At 45.5% G+C, this 17,907-nt stretch overlaps 1 protein-coding gene across 1 annotated transcript in view; it reads left to right on the top strand.

The window, feature by feature from the left end:
- LOC144822877 (solute carrier family 13 member 1-like) overlaps positions 1–17,907 on the top strand; it is a 701,886-nt gene that overhangs the window by 525,772 nt on the left and 158,207 nt on the right. Inside the window, exon 11 of the mRNA XM_078680852.1 lies at positions 3,813–3,914. Within this exon, the coding sequence (XP_078536978.1) occupies positions 3,813–3,914 (102 nt within the window). The remainder of the gene's footprint in view (positions 1–3,812; positions 3,915–17,907) is intronic.

Below are 17,907 nucleotides of genomic sequence, written 5' to 3'. Positions count from 1 at the left end.
GTGAGCTAGCGCTACAGGAAGCACCCCAGTTACCTGTAACTAGCTCTCTTGTGCTTGGTTGAATTAATATATGTAAACTATCGTTGAAAAGGCTGTTTTCCAGATGTAAATTCCTGCATTTACAGAACTCATAAACTGATGTTTGGAAAAAAAATGTTCAATTTCCAGAATATACCTCAAACTGATGCTTTAGTGATAAATCATACAGTGTTGGAAAGACTTATTACTGAGGGATTTCTGCTATAGCTGCCATGGTTTAGCCATGTAGAGGCATTTCAAATTGATGAAGCCTTTTGGATATTACTGCTGGCAGCCCTGCCTAATGCACCGAGGTGATCACTGCTGGTAATCTGACATGGGGTGGCCACTAATGTAATCTTGTCTGATGTGCTCACTATTACGACACTGATAAAATTAGTAGCTCGAGATGATTTTCATTTAACTTATGTAGCTCTTATCACAGAAAAGGTTGGGGACCCCGGAGATAGAGAGACCAATATCAACAGCGCTTCCGCCACAATCTTTGAAGCTCTAATTCGGTCTATTTATACTCATCCATATGAAAGACCCAGAGAGTGTGGTACCACATTTCCTTACAATACAGGAAGACTTTGGATGACAGTCTGGGCTAAAGACCAACTAGATAAAATCATGCTATTTTCCCGTGGGGGCCATGGTCTAACGATCAGCGGGACAGCTATCCGATTTAGAATTAATATGCCAGTTCAAATCCCTATATGGGTTTAACTGTAATGTTTTCACTGGAAACTGACACAGAACTAAACATTAGTAGTGACTTTTAGATGATAAACTGATCTCTTGCCTTTTGGATATAACTTCCACTCTCCTTATTGGGTCGTATTGCACTTGTAAAAATGATCCTACACTCCAGATGTCATTAGGCATTCCAAGGGTTATGTGCTTGCTACTCAGATCAATATTCCAGAGATTCACTGATATGCTGACCACTGATGTATGTTGGAGCATGAATCCCAGGAAAGAGTTAGCTATACACTCCCATACAAGTAGCGCAGCTTAACCTTTTTAGATTTTGGATGCTACTACTTACCATCCAATTTACAACATTTACCAGTGTGGCTGAAAGAGATGTCCAATCAAGAGCGGTCACTCTTGTATGCTACGCTGAAACTGAATTAAAACATTCATATTTGACACTAAGACTGGTGGGCCGCGGACCCCCTAAGTTGATGTCACTAATGTCATTCGGATGGTCCAAGCAGTGTGGGATTTCCTTACTTTGATGAGCTGAAATGTGAGACAGAGAGTGATGGTTGGCTAGAGGGAGGATGTTGAGTGTTGGGAGACCTGTACGAGGTAGCCCCTTTATTAACATTTGAAGAAATTGACAGTAGTGGCCGATACATACTGACAGTGGTCGGGTGCATGGAGGGAGCATGGGGATGGAGCGCGGGGAATCGCGGAGGGGGAGAAACAATTAAATAATACTTACTTCATGCTGCTTCTGCCACCTCGGAGTTCCCCTACTTCCTGGTCCCACATACACTGCATGCACTTCTCTTATGCTGCATAAAAGCAGCATCGGGATTGGATTTAGCAGGCTGCTTTGATGCTTTGCTCAGGGAAACTGTGCTGTTTCTCCAACCTGGCTGTGCAAACTGCCAGGTTGGAGAAGCCTATTGGACATGTTTGTTTGGCGGGCCTAAAACAGTCGGCCAAACAGACATGCAAAGTTAGAAGTGCACATCATTCAGCGCCCCTCCCATTGCTCAGGAAAGCCCTGCCCATCTCCACACACGATGGCACAGATAGCAGCTGACAACTAAAACTATATTGTTTTATTTTTCAACCATTGCGGAGGAGGCGCCCCTGGAAATTAGACGCAAATTCCCAATTGGGGCTGGACAATTCCTGACATTTGCAAGAGTGGCAATGCCACCGATCTCACCCAGAGAGGCTTCCCAAAACCCGAATCTATCACAATGACACAAATCTTATGTAGGGAGAGAAACCCATTTCTAATACCTACATGGTGCTCATTCTGGTCTGATCACTACCCCCATAGTGATTAGAGCAAAACAGGAAAAATATAATGGGAATCCGCACACAGACACAGAATGGAACAGAATTTTGTTTATCATACAACAGTGAGTTGCAACGCAGTATTTCACCTTGCCCAATTCCAAATTCTACTTCATGCCTATCTTACCTACAGCTACTAAATAAAATATACCTCAGCAGATCACAAGAATGCCCAAGGTGCTGTCATGATTGTGCTAACTTTCTCGATATGATATGAACATGCTCTTTTATTGGGGGATATTGCATATTGTATGTGCGCCCTAGACCAAAAAAGAGGAAAATAACTATGGATTTAGAGTGCTGGCACTATTACCAGCTAAAAGGACAATAATTATCCATTGGCTGCAAGCAACGGGCTTCTCCTTGAATGGGTAGAGAAAATATGCAAATGAATAGTTGGTAGTTGACACTCTGACAACATCCAGGATTGGCGAGCAAGACAGATAAGATTAAGTGAGAAAGAAAAGGGGTACATTTTGCTTTGTCTTCACCGATTGACGAGGCAAAAGGAAAATAAGAGACCCATGCTAAATTAGAAAAAAACTTGCTGGCAACCTCTGTATAGTCATGTTACCGGACAAATGTAGCACAAGCTCGATACTTGACTACACCATAGTGATACTCACTCGCCTACAAATGCTAAGACATGTCTCTTTATAAAATTGCAAACAATGTGCCGAAAGCAAGTGTACATTTACATTAGATACCTGCTACATATTTTGTCTGATCTTTGTGGGACAATATCTTGAAAGTTGTTATAAAGATTTTAAGAGACATTGTAACACAGAAGCAGCCTTAGATTGGAGCGTGTTGTGGAGATTTGTTTGTATCTCTTTCAAAGATAATACTACTTGGCAAACTAAAAGGCTTATTATTTAAAAAAAATCACAAGTATTATTTAAAAAAATTCATCAATGAATTTTGTAAATATTTTTTGCAATCACATGAAGGCCTTCTTCAGTTTTGTGACATATTTCTTTAACGTTTTGTGGCACATGCTTGCAATACAAAAATAAAAAATATATAATGATTGCACAAGCTTACTAAGGCCAGACCTACAGGCCTTGACAATGCTTGTTAAATTAGGTAGCACAGGTGCTGTCAAGACAGCTCATTTGCGCGGAAGGGAAGAACCTGCCTTTTAAATTCCTTTTCTCATAGCAGAACCAGCACTGTCCCATGTAAATGCTAGGGCGTCGACCTTGAATCGGGGGAACCGGGTTCGAGTCTCGGCAATAACGCTAAACATCCTGTGATTCTGGGCAAATCACGTAATCTCCCCGTGCTTAATAAAAATGAATGTATCCTCATGTAACACAACTGGTGCTATGTAAAGTGCTCTGATACCCGATACCGGCTCAAGCTTGCGCTATATGAAACTTGGTAAACAAATCGTAAACAAAACAATGAAATAAATCTTCTCACTATCCATTTAGTGGATGGGAATCGATCAAAAAAGATGGGGGGATAGAGGGCAGGTCCCCACCTTCATTGCTTAGACATATTACGCCCTTAACTGAAGGAGCACTCCAATAACGTTGATATCCATTGTGGTTATCTGAAATACAGGTCACAAGTTTAAAGATGCTCTTTAAAATCACAATATTCTTTGCATTAAGCAAACAAGAGAAGAGAGTAAGTGGTGTATCTTGGGTTCAAGGTTTGGGTGGCAGTGGAATAAGCACAGTGGTTTGTGAAGTTCTGATTAGATTTCGCCAAGCATCATAAAATGACTCCTTTTTCAATTACAGCTATCCAGAAGTGGTAACGCTGGTCATATTTCTCCTGATGGCTCTATCATGGTTTACACGGGATCCTGGATTTGTTCCAGGGTGGGAATCGCTGTTTGGACCGTAAGATCTGTAATTTTGGTTTTATTGTGTTCTTTCCGTATTCTTTTATTAAAAGTGTCAAATGTTGAATTTTTTTCCTTAGTCTTTGTAAGATTATTCTAACTGTGAAAATGAAGTATAACTGACCTAAATGTTCTTCTTTTATAAATAACAAAACATCTACCACACAAAACTGACACTGAACAAAACATTAATAGTATCTACTAAACCAGATCCCTTTGACCTCAAGCCTGAATCATCTAGAATATATTTTTCACACAATTATATGTTTTTCACAACACTCATGTTCCTACAGTTATGATCTTTATTTAGTGGCCCCTTGAAAAAGACAGGTGCTTCTATTACAGAATTAATAATATTACTTTTGTTAACCTCAAAAGGAAAAGAAAGTCTCTGCCATTTTCCACAAATATCTTAAGGTTCAGCACCAAAATCTGATATCTTGGGAGTTTTTCTCTACTTTCGCAAAACAGCCAGAGAGTGGTCAAGTAAATAGATTTTCTTCGGAAAACAAATTGGACAAGCATATGGTAGAGAATACCACAAGTAGATTCTTTTATTAGAATCACCTAAATCCCTCACCCTCATACCTGGCTCTGGGGAAATGTTACTATATTTCTTGAAACCTCCAAACTTTGCAAAATGTAAACTTCTCAAAGTTTTAAGTAATACTAAAACAAACATTGGCACCATTGGCTTTGTCAATGCAGGAGGCTTTTAAAATGTACTGGCATTGGCAAAGCAAACAGTGGTAACTATTCATATTAGAGTGATAACGCTGGATTCTTATCTTATCTCTTCTTACCATCTATTAAGAATCCTCGGTCAATTGGATCTTTTAACCGCTGGAAGTGTAAAGGGGAGAAAACCAATACATTCACTGCCATCAATATGAGCTAACCAATTCAGACTCGAAAGGACCACTGACTCCGACTTACAATTTTAGGATTTTATATAAAGCCAAAAATAATTGGACATACAAGCACTTCATGACGAGGTAAGAAATACATGGGCACTAATACAAAATTCATTCTACAAATCAACCTAATTCGATGCAAAGTGAATAGGGTAAGCAATTCTAGGAAAATTAAACTAGCAACAACTGCTCTGCTATCCAAATTTGTCTTCATCAGTTACAGAAAGGAAAATAAATCAGTTAGGTCTAACCCTACACTACCACCAAGGTGACATCCCTACTTAGCATTTCCCAGGCCAGATTAAGAAAAGGTGTCAGCTTGTGAAGACTTCCTAAGAAGTACACTCACGTTGCATGGGTCTGAAGCCAAAGCTAGGTCTTCGCTCTAAGAATCGATCCGTTCTTACCCTCCTAACCACATTCTGCTCTCGTCTCCCCCTCTTCCCTCATCTGACTTTCCTCTCTCGAGACACTGTCCCTATTACAAAATGCTCGACTCAAAGAACACGCCCCGAAACACCTCCTTGGGATGGACATCTTTGGCAGGTGATTTTCCATAACTTGTGCTTCGTCCAAGAACGGTTGAGTTGTCCTAGGGTCTCAGGCTTCTCCAGAGAGCTTCCAATTGTCAAATTCCAGTGTAACATTGTAACATGTCTCCTCCATACCTAACTCCTAAAACAAAGAGCATCAGTCTAACTAATGAGGAAAATGTCCTCGCACCTTAAACTAAAACATGTGAACGAATCAACCTTGTACTCACACATCTGCTGACTGTCTTCAACTGAGAGCCTTCCCAGGGAAAATAAATTTCAGGCCTACTCGATTTAGCTAACACAAGAAACCAAGAACAGGCCTTTCCATTGCAAAACATAAATACTCATTTTAGGCCTTTATGCACTAAAGAATACACAATTAATAACGTTGCAATTATAAGCATTACAGTTCTTCACCTTTAGGGCCCATTTAGACATCTCTACACGTGCAGACTTTTATGGTGCACGTTTAAATCTAATGCATTAGATTACACATGAACTTATTCGTGAAGCACATGCATAAGGCAATTAAGTTTAAATGTCGTTTTTCCCTTTCTATTAACACAAACAAATTTTCTAGCATTACCCAACAATTTATTTATTACGTTCACATTTTCTAATGATTAAGACTTAGTTTAACGCAGAATACATGTGGGTGTGGACTAGCTGTGATTATAATGCACCCCTACAAATTTCAGAAAATCTTGACGCTCTATCAAAAGTAAAAAGATGTTGTTTTCTATTTTTTAAAGATGGCTGCCAAAATGCATAACCCAACATGTGTCACTGCCTTACGCTTTGTGGTTGCCACTCTGAAAGAATAGAAACAATGTTTAATATACTTTTAAAAATGGCTGTCGTGTTGCATGGCACAAGCTGACAACACAATGCAGTGGCCAGCTTGAAAATACAGAAAACGTTACTTTTTATATAGCAGCATTGTCTGCTACAACGTAAGGATGTGATGCATTTTGTGTCATGCAATGCTGCAGCACTGTATAAACTATAGAAACAATATTTATTTATGAGCCCTAATGTGTAATTGGTGCCTTAGAAGAGCTTTCTATTCACAATTATGCATTGTACATCCTTCACCAGTTTTAATTAATGAGGCAAATTAATTCTGAGATTTGAGAGGTATATTATGTACCTGCATTTTACACTTGGGATATCAGTAGATTGTTGGACCAGGTATGTGCTTACATCCTAAGAATTAACAAGATTAAAACGGCTTCTTACATTACCTCCAAGGATGGCAGAGCATTGCATCCCACATACTGGACAAGTTTGTAATGCTGAAAATAGTCCTCTTCAACATCTTTGTAGATCTTTGATCAGCATTTGACAATGTTCCAGCACACCTATTGTGGGATTGAGAATATAGTTATTCCTTTGGACCTTCTAAATATGCTGATCTATCATCAAAAGGGGGGGGGGCATAAGGAGAGGCTGAATGATGTTTTTAGTGAACAATTCTGCTTGTCAGGATTGCACCTTAGCTCCCCTTCTATTCTCATAGCACATTAACCTATAGTAAATAAAGATTGTCAGCAATTGTTCCAACAATGGCCCTATCTTAGCAGGATTTTCACTTTATAATTTACTGAAGACAACTTGTTACTTTGTTAATCTCCTAGAGGCTTACAGACCCTATTTCACATGTTAGCAGACGTGTGTAGAGTTAAAGGCCTATAAGCTATTGTAGAATAAAACCCACAATTAATTATGTTTAGACCATAAAGGTGTGAGAAACATGTTCCCTGAATATGTCCCTTCAGGAGCAGGTGAATGTGTTCCCTTATGTGGGAATCAGTTTGTCATCTTATATTTCCTAGAAGCCTCATATTCCAGATTGAAGAGTCTTCTGACAGCTAAAAGTGGGGGCTACTTAGTGTCCTCTGCTCTGGAAGTTTACAAAGTGCAGTGGCAAAATGCCTCTATGGGGCAGAACTCTAGGTCTGTTTAAACCTTGCCCAACTTGTCTTCTTGTGAAACAGGGTTTTGAAAACTATTGTTGAGACCCCCCTGGAACATCAACAATAACCTTTGGGGGTCAGCGGATCAAAGGGAGGTGTGCCCCGGGGAGATTGGGATAACGGGCCAGCCTAGGCTACACATGGGCTATATTTGGGATATATACTGTTGGGATGCCAGCGCAATATGTATCCAGCAAATTTATATAAAAGGGCACCATTTTGGGAAGGTGGCAGTAACGAAGCAAGTTGAGTTTAGGGAGTATTAGCTTATGGAGGATGAACAGGTACAAGAAGCCATGCACCTGCTTGTTGAGGCAGGGCGCATGGGTCTTCTCACACTGGGCGCGTGTGTTGTGTTGTGGCGCAGCGGGCAGCAAGCTGTGTGGTGGCGGCGATATTGGCCAGCTTGAAAAGGCATGGCCTAAGGTAAGCACCAAGGCCGCTTGAGAGGTAGAAGAGTGCCACTGGTTGTGCGAAAGGGTTGCGCACTGTGCAAGGCACGGGTGCCATAGGCGGCGCTGGAAGAACCCCGCAGGTCGTTGGGAGGGAGGAGGTAAAGAAGGCAGCATCTGGGCCAAAAAGGTGCCCGGCAAAAGTACATCACAAAGGGAAAAGGACGCAGGACAAAAGGAAACAGGAGGAAAGGCAGGCAGGGCAGGAGGTAGGGTGAGAGCAGTAAGGAAATGATCAGAGGGGTGGGCTACAGACAGAGGGGTGGTTGGAGAGGGGTCACAGGGGAATGTGGTTACAATGGTCATTTCCAAGAGGCCGCCCCTGTTTCACACTGGCCAGGTGGAAATTTCTCAGGGACATCAAAGGGCGTAGCCAGGGGCCACGTGGTGAGCCTTGCGACAGCATTGGCAGCTGCAATTTGGGAATGGAGCGACAAGGAGGAGCAGGATGACGCGGAATGGTAGGAGGGGTATGAGGAGGGGGCGATGCAGAGAATTGAATTGAGGCCACCCCACAGGATGTATACATGTCAGGGCACTGACTTTGGGTTCCAGAGCAGTGTGAAGAGTGGGTAGTTCAGGACACTAACCTCAGCACGCTGGACCTTCCTTTTATATTGCATGCTCAACACCATAGCCGCCATACAGACTTGGGAGAGCTTTATGCTGCTCACAGGCCCTGAGGGGAAGACATGGTGGGGTCTCAGGCAGCCAGACGAATAGTGAGTCAGCTACAACAGTGCCAGATGAATATTTGGTGTGGCCTCAGCAGTTTATCAACCTGGATAGCTCAGTGCATCCCCTTGGATGGCGGGCAGCAGCGCAGAGGGACAGCAGTGGGGGTACGTCCAGAAGGGTGTATAACGGTCCCCTGGCATACCTCAGAAAGTGCAGCGGGGTTCAAGAGAACTGCGGACTGCAGTGCGGATGCACAGGTCATGGTGCCCACAGGGCTGTGGCATGTAGTAGAAGCTCCTCCACAGTTGGATTATGAGGGATTGAGTCTCGAGGAAGATGAAGTGATTGATGACGATGCTGAGGTGTAGGAGGAACACAGGTAGTGGCAAAGCGGTGCAGGCGGAGGAAGGGTTCAGATAATGCAGGATGGCCATGGCGAACGAGGAGCATGTCAAAAGGCAGAGGTTGGTTGTGCCCCTTTGCAACTGTTTAGGTGGCTGGATCTAGAGCGGAGGCAAACCTTGATGCCAGGTAAGGGTGCTAGGTGTTACGGGGCAAAAGAAGTAGACACAAAGAAGGTGTCTGTGGGGGTGGATGCATGGGCAGAGGGGGGCAGCATGGACCTACGTGTAAGTTAAGGTTTGTATGTTAAGAATGCTGTGGTAGGTACAGAAGCTATGAGGGATGGTGGGGCAGGCACCACAGACAGGGACGCCTGAAGCAGGGGCAAAAGTGGAACAGGGTACGCCACAGCCTCAAATAGAAGGGGAGGCTGGACAAGATAAGACAGGAACGCAGTACACAGGAGCTAAAGAGAGTAAATAATTCAAGATTAAGAAGTTGCCTTATATGGGGGTGACCAAGCACCTTGGTGCCTACTAATGTTTGCCACCTAGAAAAAGATATGGAAAGGGGAGTACGTTGAAACGCTGAAGCTGCTACATAGGGAACGTAGGGCAATAGAAGGTTCCAATGGGGAGGATTTTGAATTGTTTAAACGACCAAAGATGCCTACGACAATCGAAAACTGGACAGCGGCATTTTTAGTTTTTGCTAGTGTATACTGTGAAAAATATGCAGAAAGGCATGGGCGCTATTCAGATATATGGACATGATCAGAAGAGCTCAGATCATGTATGGGGGGTCCACCTGGGCACATTATGACAAGGAATTTTGCACGCAGCTAGAATGGGATCCTGAGGCAAATAGGGGAGAAATTGATACTGATCTCTATCAGCAGACAACATTCACGACAAGTGGCCTTCCATTGGTATACCAGCCCTTTCAGCCCCACCCAAGGAGGGGTGGGGATGGTGGCCAAGATGCAGGGAGGAGTATTTGGGATTTTAACAAAGGCCTATGTATGTGGGAGTACTGTAAATTCTGGCAAAAATGCTCCAAGTGCGTAGGTAGGCAAACACTTGTGCACTGCTATGGGGCAGCGGTAGTGGACAGGAGCAACAGCAGTCTAATGGGTGTGTATCACTTACAACGCAACTTTTACGTCGTAATGCTGTTACAACGCAGCTATTACAACGCAGGATCCATTACATCGGATGCCATTACAACGCATGGCATTACATAGCAGATGGTATTACAACGCATACCATTACATCGTAAGTATTGGTAAGTATATAATTTTTTTTTATTTTATTTAATATTATATAATTGATTTAATTATTATTAATTATAAATAAAAATAAATAAAAATATTTATTTATGTTTTTAAATATTATAAATTAAATTTATTAATTTAAGTAATTTTTTAAATAAGTATGAGTATAGGAGTATATGTTTTGGGGTACTGAGGTATATGTTTTGGGGTGTTTGGGTATTTTTAGGTTTTAGGGCAGGGTTTGGGTTTGGGGTACAGGGGTGTTTTTAGGTTTTAGGGTTTTGGGGTACAGGGGTGTTTTTAGGTTTCAGGGTAGGGTTTGGGTTTTGGGGTACAGGGGTGTTTTAGGTTTCAGGGTAGGGTTTGGGTTTTGGGGTACAGGGGTGTTTTTAGGTTTCAGGGTAGGGTTTGGGTTTTGGGGTACAAGGGTGTTTTTAGGTTTCAGGGTAGGGTTTTGGTTTTGGGGTACAGGGGTGTTTTTAGGTGTCAGGGTAGGGTTTGGGTTTTGGGGTACAGGGGTGTTTTTAGGTTTCAGGGTAGGGTTTGGGTTTTGGGGTACAAGGGTGTTTTTAGGTTTCAGGGTAGGGTTTGGGTTTTGGGGTACAGGGGTGTTTTTAGGTTTCAGGGTAGGGTTTGGGTTTTGGGGTACAGGGGTGTTTTAGGTTTCAGGGTAGGGTTTGGGTTTTGGGGTACAGGGGTGTTTTTAGGTTTCAGGGTAGGGTTTGGGTTTTGGGGTACAGGGGTGTTTTTAGGTTTCAGGGTAGGGTTTGGGTTACAGGGGTGTTTTTAGGTTTCAGGGTAGGGTTTGGGTTTTGGGGTACAGGGGTGTTTTTAGGTTTCAGGGTAGGGTTTGGGTTTTGGGGTACAGGGGTGTTTTTAGGTTTCAGGGTAGGGTTTGGGTTTTGGGATACAGGGGTGTTTTTAGGTTTCAGGGTAGGGTTTGGGTTTTGGGGTACAGGGGTGTTTTTAGGTTTCAGGGTAGGGTTTGGGTTTTGGGGTACAAGGGTGTTTTTAGGTTTCAGGGTAGGGTTTGGGTTTTGGGGTACAGGGGTGTTTTTAGGTTTCAGGGCAGGGTTTGGGTTTTGGGGTACAGGGGTGTTTTTAGGTTAAATTAAATTAATTATATTATATTAATTACATTTCTTAATTAAAATAATTAAATTAAAAACATTATTTTAAACAATTTAATTTAATTACAATAAAAAAAATATTTAAATTAAATTAATTTAATTATATTAATTAAATAAAATTAATTACAATTTTTATTAAAATTAATTTAAATAAATAGATTTAAATTTATTAAATAAAATTAATTACTATTTTAAAATGTATTTTAATTACATTAATTAAATTAAATTAATTAAATTAACTTAATTACATTTTTTTTAAAAAGGTATACTTACCCATACTTACGATGTAATGCCATGCGTTGTAATAGCATCTGCTATGTAATGCCATGCGTTGTAATGGCATCCGATGTAATGGATCCTGCGTTGTAAAAATTCCGATGTAACGGAATGCGTTGTTATAAACCGCGTTGTAGTGACACCAATCCGTCTAATAGAACCAACACTAAGCATCGTACAGTGGGCAGCAAGGTAATTAGGCAGCAGGAAACAGGGGAGGGCGCAGGTCTCATGGAAATATGGGCATGGGCTCATGCGGCAATTGATTTGGAACGCTTGAAATTTTGGTTGCCACACTTTCACAACAATTTGATGAGCGAAGGCTTTCGGAAAGGGTTTAGGCTGGGGTACAATGGTCCAAGAGCACGTAGGTGGGTGCAGAACTTGAAGTCAGCACAGTCAAATGGTGTTGTGGGCAACGCTACAGAAGGTAGTTCAGGAGGGCCGAACGGCAGGACCATTTAGTCTGATGTCCGAATTGATTGTATCACCCATTGGGTTGTGCCCAAAAAGTAAAATGTCAGTCTCGCCTCATACATCACTTGTCATCACCAGAAGGGAGTTCCATAAATGATTTAATTTCGGAGCAGGTCAACTCGGTTTCCCACGTGAGTTGGTCATGGCCTTAGTGAATCAGGTGAGAAAGAGGACCCAGATCAATCAATCAGGGGGTTTAAGCCATGCTACTCACCCATGAGGGTCTCAAGGCACGGGGGGGGAGAGCAGGAAGTGCAGCTCCGAGAGCCAGGTCTTGAGGCTCTTCCTGAAGGTGTGCAGAGTAGGGGAGCGTCTGATGTTGAGCGCAGGGTTTCTGCGAAGGCCGTGGTTGGCGGAGCGGAGGTTCCTTTTGGGTACGTGGAAGGAGACTCTTTCATTGAGGTATTTTGGTCTGGTGTTGTGGAGGGATTTGTAGGCGTTGGTGAGTAGCTTGAAGGTTACTCTCTTCTCGACGGGGAGCCAATGGAGGTCTTGCAGGTTTTAGGACATGTGCTCATGTTGTGGAATGCCGAGGACGAGTCTGGTCGCGGTGTTCTGGATGGTCTGGAGTTTGTGTAGCAGGGATTTGTTGATTCCAGCGTAGAGGGTGTTTCCGTAGTCCAGTCTGCTTGTTATGATGGTCTTTCTGGTTTCGGTGGGATCCACTTGAAGGTCTTGGGGAGGGTATTGAAGCAGGTGGAGGCGACGGCGTTGATCTGTGGGGTCATGATGAGGGAGGAGTCGAGTATGATGCTGTGGTTACAGGCGTGGTCCGTGGGGGTCGGGGGTGCCAAGGGTGGGGGGCCACCAGTAGTTGTCCCACGTCGAGGGGGAGGATCCGAGGACTAGGACTTCTGGCTTCTCCGAGTTGAGTTTCAGACAGCTGCTGCAATCCAGGCTGCAATGTTTTTCATTCCTTCTTGGAAGCTGAGTCTGTTGGTTTCAGGGTCTTTCATGAGGGAGAGGATGAGCTGGGTGTCGTCAGCGTAGGATACAACACTGAGTCCATGCTGTCTGACGATGGCAGCGAGAGGGGACATGTTGATGGGACTGAGCGATGATCCTTGTGGTACTCCGTGGTTGATCTCTGTGGGTTTGGAGAGGAAGGGCAGGAATCTGATCCTTTGGGTTCTGCCAGCGAGGAAGGAGCAGAGCCAGTCCAGGCAGTTCCCTGTATTCCTGCGTCATGGAGTCTGGCTGCGAGGGTGCGGTGGAAAACGGTATCGAAGGCTGCAGAGAGGTCGTGTAGGATGAGGGCTGCGGTTTGTCTTTGGTCAAGGAGTGGGCGGATGTCGTCTGTGGCAGCAAGGAGGGTGGTCTTGATGCTGTGGTTGCTCTCGAATCCGGATTGTGAGGAGTTGAATATGGAATTCTCTTCGATTAAGTTTGTCAGCTCGGTGTTGACGATCTTCTCAGTGACTTTGGCTGCGAAAGTAAGGAGCGGGATGCGTCAGTCGTTCTTCAGGTCCATCGGGTCTGCAGAGGGCTTCTTGAGGAGGGGCTTGACTTCTGCGCATTTCCAGTCGCCTGGGAAGGTGCCGGATTCAAAGGTGGCGTTTATGGTGTGTCGTAGCTGGGGCGCTATGGCGGCTGCGGCTCTGGGGAAGATGTGTGGAGGGTAGGGGTCCGTGGAGGCTCCCAAGTGGGTGTGCTTCATGGTCGTGGTGGTATATTCGGTGGTGACCGGGGTTCAAGCAGTGATGGTGGGCCAGCTGTCGTCTTGGGGGGGGGGGTTTCCTGGGGTCTGCTCGCTGAAGTTGTCATAGAGAGCTTTGATTTTCAGGTGGAAATAGGAGCTGAGCTTGTTGCAGAGGTCTTGGGAGGGAGTGACGTCTGTGGCTTCACTGTGGGGTTTCATGAATTGCTGGATAAAGTTGAAGAGTTACTTTGAGTTGCTGGAGTTGGTGAGGATTTTGTTCTGGAGGAAGGTGTTCTTTGTGGATCTTATGCGTTGGTGGTAGTCTGTCATGGTGTTCTTGAGGGAGGTTAGGCTTTACTTGGTTTTGCTGTTTCTCCATCGTTTTTCGAGACGTCTGCAGGAGTGTCTGGCTTCTTGGAGGTCGGTAAACCAGGTGACCTTCAGGGGGCATTTTATGTCGGTGGTGCGAAGGGGGCAAGCTCGTCTGCGCAGTTGGTGATTCATTGGTTTACTTCCTTAGCTGCAGAGTTGACGTTGGTCGATGTGGGAGGGGGGTTGCAGCTGTGGGTGGAGTTGAGGTGCTCCTTTGTGACTTTGCTCCAGTTCCTTTGTGGAGGGCAAGGAGTGGGTTTGAGAGCGGTGGCAGTGTTGAAAGAGAAATTACTCAGTGGTGGTCTGTCCCGAGGGGTGCGTCGTGTGGCTGAAGCAGATGTTGTTCCCACCTGCGAAGAAGGGGTTGAGGGTGTATCCTACCTTGTGGGTAGGGGTGGTGACGATCTGTTTCAGTCCGATGTTGGCAAGGTTGCCCAGGAGGGTGGTTGAGTTGGAGTCGCTGAGGTTGTCGAGGTGGAACTTCAGGTCTCTGATGAGTACGTAATCCAAAGAGGTGATGGTGTGGGGTGTGACAAGGTCAGCAGTGGTAGTGGTGAATGAGGTGCAAGGTCCAGGGGTCTGTCTGTAGGCGAGGGTTCTGGTGCTGGTCTGGATCAGGAAGTGAAGTTGTTCGGTGGTGGCAGAGGAGTCGCTCTTGGTGGAGGTAGATACTCGGAGGGAGCTTTTGCGTGTGATGGCGAGTCCTCCTCCTGGATGGTTGGGCTGGTCCTTCCTCTCGATCGTGTAGCCATCGGGAATGGCAGTGGCGATGTTGGGGGCGGAGGAGACTTTGGTCCAGGTTTCCATAAAGAAGGCGACATCTGGCGAGAGGGTGTTGAAGTGGTCCAGGATCCCTACGGCATGTCTGTGCAGGGAGCTCACATTGAGGAGGATGGCGGTGATGGCGTTCGTCGAGGATACGGCGGCCATGGCGGTGCGGACGGGGGGAAGGCCTGGCGGCAGTGACGGTAGGAGAACTGGCCGTGGGTGGTGCTCGGTGTAGACAGCTGGCAGTTGTTGTTCCTTCCTGGGTTGAGTGCGAGGAGGGCTGCTGAGTCGTAGCGATGGGTGGTCGGAGGTCCAGGGTTCCTGGCACTGGTAGCAGACGGGCTTGCCTTTGGCGTGCCAGTGGTCCGGCTGCCATTATGTAGGGAAGGATTCAAAAAGGGGGTGGTGATGGACAGAGTATCTGAATTAAGCAGAACACTCCTACCCAGTCAAAAGATCAGGGCTTGATCCATCACCGTGTTTTAGCTCACTGCACCATCCCAGTTCAGAACCTGGCTACATGCAAATTAGTCTGACCCTGGCCCAGTGCATCATGGGAACAGGGCAGACCAAACTACCAAGCCAATTCTTTACTGGAAAGGAAACAAGCTTCCGGGGACCGGTTTCTGGCATTACAGCCGTCTTCGGCCCGGCTTGCTTGAATCCTGATGGTACAGTGAGCAAGGGACTCACATCTGAGCATACCCTTCCACACTTGTGGTGGCCAAAACGATTCAAAAAGGGGGTGGTGATGGACAGAGTATCTGAATTAAGCAGAACAATCCTACCCAGTCAAAATATCAGGGCTTGATCCATCACCGTTTTTTAGCTCACTGCACCATCCCAGTTCAGAACCTGGCTACATGCAAATTAGTCTGACCCTGGCCCAGTGCATCATGGGAACAAGGCAGACCAAACTACCAAGCCAATTCTTTACTGGAAAGGAAACAAGCTTCCGGGGACCGGTTTCTGGCATTACAGCCGTCTTCGGCCCGGCTTGCTTGAATCCTGATGGTGCAGTGAGCAAGGGACTCACATCTGAGCATACCCTTCCACACTTGTGGTGGCCAAAACGATTTAAAAAGGGGGTGGTGATGGACAGAGTCTCTGAATTAAGCAGAACACTCCTACCCAGTCAAAAGATCAGGGCTTGATCCATCACCGTTTTTTAGCTTACTGCACCATCCCAGTTCAGAACCTGGCTACATGCAAATTAGTCTGACCCTGGCCCAGTGCATCATGGGAACAGGGCAGACCAAACTACCAAGCCAATTCTTTACTGGAAAGGAAACAAGCTTCCGGGGACCGGTTTCTGGCATTACAGCCGTCTTCGGCCCGGCTTGCTTGAATCCTGATGGTGCAGTGAGCAAGGGACTCACATCTGAGCATACCCTTCCACACTTGTGGTGGCCAAAACGATTCAAAAAGGGGGTGGTGATGGACAGAGTATCTGAATTAAGCAGAACACTCCTACCCAGTCAAAAGATCAGGGCTTGATCCATCACCGTTTTTTAGCTCACTGCACCATCCCAGTTCAGAACCTGGCTACATGCAAATTAGTCTGACCCTGGCCCACTGCATCATGGGAACAGGGCAGACCAAACTATCAAGCCAATTCTTTACTGGAAAGGTAACAAGCTTCCGGGGACCGGTTTCTGGCATTACAGCCGTCTTCGGCCCGGCTTGCTTGAATCCTGAGGGTGCAGTGAGCCAGGGACTCACATCTGAGCAAACCCTTCCACACTCGTGGTGGCCAAAACGATTCAAAAAGGGGGTGGTGATGGACAGAGTATCTGAATTAAGCAGAACACTCCTACCCAGTCAAAAGATCAGGGCTTGATCCATCACCGTATTTTAGCTCACTGCACCATCCCAGTTCAGAACCTGGCTACATGCAAATTAGTCTGACCCTGGCCCAGTGCATCATGGGAACAGGGCAGACCAAACTACCAAGCCAATTCTTTACTGGAAAGGAAACAAGCTTCCGGGGACCGGTTTCTGGCATTACAGCCGTCTTCGGCCCGGCTTGCTTGAATCCTGATGGTACAGTGAGCAAGGGACTCACATCTGAGCATACCCTTCCACACTTGTGGTGGCCAAAACGATTCAAAAAGGGGGTGGTGAAGGACAGAGTATCTGAATTAAGCAGAACAATCCTACCCAGTCAAAATATCAGGGCTTGATCCATCACCGTTTTTTAGCTCACTGCACCATCCCAGTTCAAAACCTGGCTACATGCAAATTAGTCTGACCCTGGCCCAGTGCATCATGGGAACAAGGCAGACCAAACTACCAAGCCAATTCTTTACTGGAAAGGAAACAAGCTTCCGGGGACCGGTTTCTGGCATTACAGCCGTCTTCGGCCCGGCTTGCTTGAATCCTGATGGTGCAGTGAGCAAGGGACTCACATCTGAGCATACCCTTCCACACTTGTGGTGGCCAAAACGATTTAAAAAGGGGGTGGTGATGGACAGAGTCTCTGAATTAAGCAGAACACTCCTACCCAGTCAAAAGATCAGGGCTTGATCCATCACCGTTTTTTAGCTTACTGCACCATCCCAGTTCAGAACCTGGCTACATGCAAATTAGTCTGACCCTGGCCCAGTGCATCATGGGAACAGGGCAGACCAAACTACCAAGCCAATTCTTTACTGGAAAGGAAACAAGCTTCCGGGGACCGGTTTCTGGCATTACAGCCGTCTTCGGCCCGGCTTGCTTGAATCCTGATGGTGCAGTGAGCAAGGGACTCACATCTGAGCATACCCTTCCACCCTTGTGGTGGCCAAAACGATTCAAAAAGGGGGTGGTGATGGACAGAGTATCTGAATTAAGCAGAACACTCCTGCCCAGTCAAAAGATCAGGGCTTGATCCATCACCGTTTTTTAGCTCACTGCACCATCCCAGTTCAGAACCTGGATACATGCAAATTAGTCTGACCCTGGCCCAGTGCATCATGGGAACAGGGCAGACCAAACTATCAAGCCAATTCTTTACTGGAAAGGAAACAAGCTTCCGGGGACCGGTTTCTGGCATTACAGCCGTATTCGGCCCGGCTTGCTTGAATCCTGAGGGTGCAGTGACCAAGGGACTCACATCTGAGCATACCCTTCCACACTTGTGGTGGCCAAAACGATTCAAAAAGGGGGTGGTGATGGAC

The sequence above is a fragment of the Lissotriton helveticus genome, chromosome 3_1 (genome assembly GCF_964261635.1).
Source record: "Lissotriton helveticus chromosome 3_1, aLisHel1.1, whole genome shotgun sequence".
NCBI lineage: Eukaryota > Metazoa > Chordata > Amphibia > Caudata > Salamandridae > Lissotriton > Lissotriton helveticus.
Note: the sequence above shows the minus strand (reverse complement) of the source record. Positions and strands in the feature narration are given on the sequence as shown.